This window comes from Fulmarus glacialis, unplaced genomic scaffold (genome assembly GCF_000690835.1).
Source record: "Fulmarus glacialis isolate BGI_N327 unplaced genomic scaffold, ASM69083v1 scaffold12785, whole genome shotgun sequence".
Classification (NCBI taxonomy): Eukaryota; Metazoa; Chordata; class Aves; order Procellariiformes; family Procellariidae; genus Fulmarus; species Fulmarus glacialis.
In genome coordinates, this window is record NW_009215013.1 from 30,823 (window position 1) to 38,505 (window position 7,683).

General features: G+C 44.1%; 1 protein-coding gene across 1 annotated transcript in view; it reads right to left on the reverse strand.

Moving 5' to 3' along the window:
• The window catches only part of LOC104077525 (inactive carboxypeptidase-like protein X2), a 34,958-nt gene extending 27,952 nt beyond the window's left edge, over positions 1–7,006 (reverse strand). Inside the window, exon 1 of the mRNA XM_009578805.1 lies at positions 6,781–7,006. Within this exon, the coding sequence (XP_009577100.1) occupies positions 6,781–7,006 (226 nt within the window). The remainder of the gene's footprint in view (positions 1–6,780) is intronic.
• Between the last annotated feature and the right edge of the window lie 677 nt (positions 7,007–7,683).

A 7,683-nucleotide genomic window follows, 5' to 3' on the forward strand; every position in this document is an offset into this window, starting at 1 on the left:
GTCCTTTTTTCAAAGAGGTATTTTTCTCACTTTAAAAATTAGTTTGAATTCAGAGAAGGCTGTTAGGAGAATTATCGTAGAAAACGGTTTTCTCTAGCATAATCAAATGTGTTTATTCTGATTTTTTTTCCTCATGTTACATTATTCATTGAAGCCAGGGGTAAGGAAAGATGCTAATCAAAGAGGTTTGGCCAATTTTAGGGCATTGCTCATTATTCATTCTTAGTCATCCTTTGTCCTCTTTTGTTGTGACACTCTTTAAAGGATGGGCTCTTAAATGGAATGGCTATGTTACATTTCCTTATTCTACGTATTTGTAGAAGTGCTGAGGAGAAAATAGAAGCTGGTAGATGAAAGAAAGCTCATTAAAAGCCACATGTTTTCATCTTTGCTTGTCGCATCTGGCAATTAGGATGTGGTACAGGTCATATTAAAATTCATAGGATATGCTCCTAGGGCCAATGAGTTCATTCTTAAAAGTTGCTAGTATAAGAAGTTTAAGCAAAAGCTTTAAAATTACAATGTAGGTCACAGGAATGCTCCACTTTCTCTGGGCTTCTCAGGAAAGGAAGCCAGCTACAAGGTTTAAGAGAGAAGATACCAACGGACTAGAAACCAGCAGCGCTGGTAATTACCCAGCACATGGGTAATTCTGTGCTTATTTCTTCTTAGTTCCTCTATGAGTCATTTATCACTGAATAGCCTTCACTTAAATATCAGCCCATGTCCGCAGTCACCCCCAACCTTCATTTTACCCTCTGATTCCGTTCCCTAACCCAAAAGCCTGTTTCCTGTTACTCCTGAATCTCTTTTGTACTTCCAGCTCCTGCCCCGTTTCCCCTCACGCCTTCCCTCTGGGCTCCCTGACGTGCCACCAAAAGCCATCGCTGGCTCGGCTCCCCGCCGGACCCACGCCAGTCGCCCGCCCTGTCTGGCTTTTGGCCCTTGCACTCCACTCGGAGGCACCTTGCCAATGTTTCTAATGACTTCCTCCTAGGCAGAGCATCTTCAACGTGCCAGCAAAGTTCAACACGCTGGACTTCAAATGTCTTTGGAAAACTTTGACTTTGATGACTCCCCTGGCTCCCAGTCTTCCTCCTAACTCTCCAGGAACGCCTTCAGCCTGCCTGTCTGTTTTTAATCTCCCACCTTTCCATCTTTGCTCTAGCTAATCCCATCCAAACCCACAATTCTGGTAAGCCATGCTGATTCACAGGCTACCTTTTCCTTCTATGTTTCCTTCTGTTCTAACTGGAAACCTGGTGTATCTTGGGGACCTCTTCTTAAGTGCTTTCAGCTATCAGTTCAATGCCTTATGTATCATTCTCTATCTTCTTTCTAGTGAACAAATTCACCACTCAAATGCCAGTAACACAATAAACTTGTCACGTTTTTAACTCTGCACTCTCTTCAGGTTTTCATCACCATTTTGCAACAAAATCTTTCTGGTTTTTCCTGAGTAATGTCTCTATGTTTCAGCTTTTCCTCCTTATTCACTCATCGATCTCTCTCCAAGCCTTCATCATCTCATATCTTGATAAACGCCTCAATTAATGTACTACCAGTCTATTCTTATGCATTCAAATTCTTTCCGCAAGATAATTTTCACGGTTGCTTGCATTGGCCATTTTATCTTCTTTTTGCCTTCCCTCACTGATTCCTCCTCACTGGTCCAATGAGATCCTCACCCATCCAAGAGATTCCTGTGCCCTACATAAATTTAAAAAAAACACAAATCAAAAGTCTTAAGAATTACACTGTTGAACAGGTGGCAACATTACACAAAAATAAACAAATATGGGGCAAGTAAGCAGTGATGCATCCAAAGAGTTTCAGCAAGCCTGGGGAAAGCAACAGATAAGACACGAGAAAGGAAATCATCACTACTACCAGACACATACGTTGGATTGCACAGAGATCAAACATTGGAAGACCTGTGAAATACAAAATAAATGTGCACTAAAACCCTTTCTGAGCACTGCCATATAAATAAACATCACTCCTGCACTGCCATATAAATAAACATCACTCCTTTATTTTCTAAAGGCAGTCAGAATTGAGGCATTGAACTACTATAATAAATATAAGTTTTGTAAATCAAATCAAAATCATTACAGATTTAATTGTGGCTGATGTGGGTGCAATAGGACCGACAGTGGGAACTGTACAGTCACGACCCAGGACGATGTGCAACACTGAGCGGTGTTCGTGGGGACCTCAGCCCCATAAACCTCTCCGTGTTTGCAGACAGACCCCCAAAGCATTTGTAGAGGTCTGCCCCACAGATGGTAGCTGAGACGGCATATATTAAACTCTATTAAAGGCCTCATAAAAGAAAAACATTGACGTTAACAAGACTCTTTCCACTGATTTGAATGGGCTTTGGCTAGAGGCCTAAACAAACAAGGATGGAATTAGAAAATGGAAATATGTGTATACAGAAACCTGTCAATCCAACTGTTTACCTTCCAAGGATGACCTAGTACCACTTCATTTACGAGTCATTTAAAGGGCAAGGAGGCAGACTGATATTTTTAACTGTTATCTGAATCGAGTATTTGCAAATATTGATTCTAATAATACTTCAAAAAAAAACCCAACATTGCAACCCCACTGGCATCAATAGCATGTCTTTCTACATTAATATTTCAGATTGAAAATACCTATATTCTCACTACCTTCAGTAATTAGCTTACATAAATCGAGTCTGTGTCATCTGTTATGTGCCATGTCCTTCAGACCGCTATGTTTGATTTCAGCTTTGATTCAAAGCTAGGGCTGATCAGTACCAGCTGCTCAGCCAAAGGGCAGATCACACGTTCCTGTTCCTCTGCTTTCTTCATCTCAGCTCCCAGCCAGGCTATTGTTTGTTACAATTAATTAATCCCGCATGTCTGCCTGCCAGCGAGCCTCACAAAAAGCAAATTTTTGTATTTACTGCATGTCCAATAAATTAATTCCAGTTCTGGATATACGTATAAACACATAGATGAATACATATATACACAACACACATATTTACACACCCAGATTTATAGTTACTATTCATGGGTATCTGTTTGGCAACTGCTATTATTTCCAGCTGTCCTCTTAACAGACCAAATGCAAGAAATTATAGGTATGTATTTTTTGGCACCTCAGTGAGGGGCCAGATTTTCAGATCTTCATTTCAAACCGAACCCTGGTGACATGGTGACTCGGCACTAAGCATTGGAGTCACTGCACTGGCAGGACCTGGCCCTTACCTGCCTTTGGGAGAGGAGAAAGGAGAAATTTCAAATACTGTAGCCAGAACTTTTAACCCCGTCTGCAGTTAAAATTGCCTGACACTTCCTGCTAAAAACCTCCTGTTTTCACTTACCTCTTTAACAAATGGCAATCATTCTATTTGCTGGGTGTTTGCCTTAGGGCTTATTATGGCTATTTCAGCTAAAATAGTTCAGCTGCTCCTGAGGAAATACACTGCATTTTCCCATATTAAAGTAAGTTTAACAGCCAGTTTGTTGAGTCGGTGTCAAGTCTCCATGCACTGGAGCAAGGAGCAAAAGTTTGGTGGAGGAGATCAGTTGTTTGTTGTACCTCTTGCTATTTTTTTAAAAGCTCATAGGCTTTAAAACCTCTTATTGCACATGGCTGGTGAAAGCTTGGAGCTTGGTAACTCAGCTGTGTCAAAAGAGTGCGTGCCTGCTGTGGAAGGAGGGACTGAGCTATTTCCAGCTCCTTTTGGTGGTGCATCACGAGCCTCTCCCGTGCTCCCCTTGACCTTGTGCTTGGCCATGCCAAGGAAGAGGAGGAGGCTGCATTCATGCATGAGAATGCATTCATTCACCTGACTGAATGCAGAAATAAAATGACTCCCTGGACTCAGAGAGTCAGGTAGGGTGGAAAGTAAAAAGCAGTAAATTAGAAGACGAATCTCACACAAGTCAATTGTTTGGCACACGACGGAGTGTTTTCTGGGGAAGGTTTGAGGAGGTCTTTTTTTTTCCCTTTCTAATTCCATAATTTCCTGCATAGAAAAATGAATGTGATTCCATTTGTAAAATCAAGCATTCTTAGGAAACGACCAAATTCAGCCTGCCTGTAAGACCTCAGTATACTCCCTGGTAGGTCAGCAGTGTAATGTAATTTGAATTTTGTACTGCTGCGTCTACAGTGCATAAACTAAACCAGGTTTGGAAGGGACGAGTGCTCCACAACGATGGAGGCAGTTATTGGCACGGCTGCTGCCTTCTCTGCACCTGTAAGGTGCTCAGTGCAGTGGGTGGGGAACAAAGAAGATGCCTGTCTGTATAGACAACTTTGCCGATGACACCAAGCTGTGTGGTGCGGTCGACACTCTGGAGGGAAGGGAAGCCATCCAGAGGGACCTGGATAGGCTTGAGAGGTGGGCCCGTGCGAACATTATGAAGTCTAGCAAGGCCAAGTGCAAGGTCCTGCACATGGGTCGGGGCAATCCCAAGCACAAATACAGGCTGGGTGAAGAATGGATTGAGAGCAGCCCTGAGAAGAAGGACTTGGGGGTGTTTTGGTTGACGAGAAGCTCAACATGACCCGGCAACGTGTGCCTGCAGCCCAGAAGGCCAACCTGTATCCTGGGCTGCATCAAAAGAAGCGTGGCCACCAGGTCGAGGGAGGTGATTCTCCCCCTCTACTCCCCTCTTGTGAGACCCTACCTGGAGTACTGCATTCAGCTCTGGGGTCCCCAACATAAGAAGGACATGGACCTATTGGAGCGAGTCCAGAGGAGGCCACGAAGATGATCAGAGGCTGGACCACCTCTCCTATGAAGACAAGCTGAGAGAATTGGGGTTGGAGCCTGGAGAAGAGAAGGCTCTGGGCAGACCTGATAGCAGCCTGCCAGTACCTGACAGGGGCCTACAAGAAAGCTGGAGAAGGACTTTTCACAAGGGCATGAGTGACAGCACAAGGGGTAAAGGCTTTAAACTGAAAGAGGGTAGATTTAGATTAGATATAAGGAAGAAAGTCTTTGCTATGAAGGTGGTGAGGCATTGGGATAGGTTGCCCAGAGAAGTTGTGGATATCCCATCCCTGGAAGTGTTCAAGGCCAGGTTGGATGGGGCTTCGAGCAGTCAGGTCTAGTGGAAGGTGTCCCTGCCCATGGCAGGGGGGTTGGAACTAGATGATCTTTAAGGTTTCTTCCCACCCAAACCATTCTATGATTCTATAAGTGAACATTGCCCTCACAGATTGGATGCTATACTCATCGCTGTAATGGTGCCCAATGTTTGGTAGACTATGTGTGAAGCCATGGTACCAGAGAAATTGAGAAAAAGCCAGCTGGGAAGGTGAGAGCAGAGCTGAACTGCAGAACATCCCACTACAGGCTGCAAATCTGCATTGTCTCCACCACACTGAAGAAAAAGCCTGGTACCTCATTAGGTAGCTTTAAAATCCGTGTGTTGCCCATGGTTAGATAATAAACCTGATAAGCCAGGCAGTACCGTCTGCCTGGGAAGCTGCTGCCTAGCTGCTGGCCGCTGATGGAGTCAAGGGCACAGATGTCTCGTGTCCCTGCTCCCCCGGACAAGGTATATTTGCTGTCATCCGTGATTTCAGCCTTGAGTTACACCGGCAATCCCAACTGCCTGTCCCACAAATGGTTTTCCAGATTTCAGAAACGGTATTTTCTTATCACTATTAATTATTGTAAAAGCTCAGATCTTTGCTAATCAAAGGCTAATTCATTTCTGGTAGTGTTAACATGAAATTGAAAATACTTTGTTTACTATCTGCTAGATGTAACTGGGAAAAGTTAATGTCACTACAACCCTTGATCCTCTGTTTTGCTGTATTGCATGTATTAATGGCTCTAAGTTGCAAACTTTGTGCTATATGCTCCAGCTGTTAACATTAAAAGTTTCCTTCTGAAGTAAAGGGGAGTTCAGCTGTAGGGAAGTAGGATTTGGCCCCAAATTTTACAACCCTAAAGTTCATCGCATGGGCCAAACTCACTCCTAAGTGTCCCAAACCAGTAAAGTATCTACCATGCATTGGGGAAACACAAAAGGAATTACTCTTCTTTCAGGGTGGTGCAATTAGGTCTTAATGGGAACAACCGGATGGTAAAAGCTGATCAAGCTTCTGCAAACTTTAATAATTGCGTATTTTCATCCAATCAAATGCAGAAAATAGAAAATGGAATTAAGGGTGGCCTTTTTTATTATAAGGCATTTTTGTTGCTGTTTAATTTCTTTATTTTACAGGTCAATAATTAAATTGAGCTTGTCATGGCTTAGTCTTTTACAGGAAGATCTTTGTTTACATATCTTCCTCTGGAGGGCTTTAAAGTAAAATCCCAAAGAAATTCACAGGTTTATAAGTAAAATTAATCAGGAACCTGTCTTAGATTAAAATGACAAGGGATAAAATAAGGTGTCACCATATACAATCAGCTTTTACTATGGAATCTGTCTCTCTTCTTTTGCTTATAGAACAGCAGCTTTAACAGCAAGCCAGTTGTCAAGTGTAATTAAGAAGGAGAAGTCCATATACCAGCTAGAGTGCAGCATAATTAATACAGTACCACTCTGAAATCTCTTTACTTGGTGAGGAAAGGGTTAAAAAGCCTATAAAAGTTCTGTAGCTCTCTTCTGTGGGATATTAAAAATTAATGTGTTGTCATCATCATCACCACGAGCGCATTTATTGTTATTATTACCAAGACTGCCATTAAGTGGATACTCATTAATGCTAAAAGTCACAGTCAGCATGAGATTCAGCAGACTCCAAGTTCTGGAGGAGGAGGCGGAAAGTTACCTGGTGGAGTTTCAAGAATGGATTTTCCTTTTTTGTTGCTTTTCTTCGGTTTTAACTCTTTCCTGCTGGGTTTGAACCCTGGGTGCTCCTCTGTCTCTGCAGCACGGATAGGTCCTTCCTCTCCAGGTTGCTCCGTGAAAGGAAAAAACTCTTCACCAGGATACGGAAAGGAATAATAATGATCCCTGTTGCTAATCTCCTGCAGGTAATAATCCTGATCCTCCATGGGTACAGCCCGGGACACATCCCCCAGCAATGCCAGCCCAAAGGCGCAGAGAGCGAGGCAGAGTTGAGAAGAACATGAGCCTTTCTTGCTAAGGGCAATCATTATCGTTTGCTTTTGCAGAAATCTCCTCTGCGAGTCCCAGAACTTTATTTGGAAACGGGGAAAACAGGGAGCCTTGGCAGCTGGCAACCCCCCCGCCAGGAGACGCAGAGGAGCCTGCCTGCGAAAAGTGCCTCCGCTGCCGGCTAGTTTTGCAAAAGTTGCGAGGAGCGCAGCGGGACGGAGGGCTGCGGCGGGAGGGGGCAGGACGGGGATGCATGTGATCGTCGGGCTCACCAGCCAGACAGACGGACAAGCGCTCCGCTCCGCCGGCGTTTGGCAGGTGGGATCTCCAGCGCAGTTAGCTCCCTGCTTTTCCTCTCCTGCCTTTCTTTTTTGTTGTTGTTGCTGCTTTCTTCCAAAAACAGAGTTACCGGATACTTGCAGCTAAATCCCCTAACAGTTTCTTTAGTCTTCCCGCACGCCGCTAATCCAAGAGAGCGTTTATTCAAAGAAAAGTAAACTTGGCAGCCAGCCTGTGTACAAAAGTGTTTCCCTCCCCCGGGAGATGCTGTGCAGATGCGGGTGGGCACACAGAGCCGGGGATGAAGCCTGCCCGCGCCTGGCAGCGTTCGTCT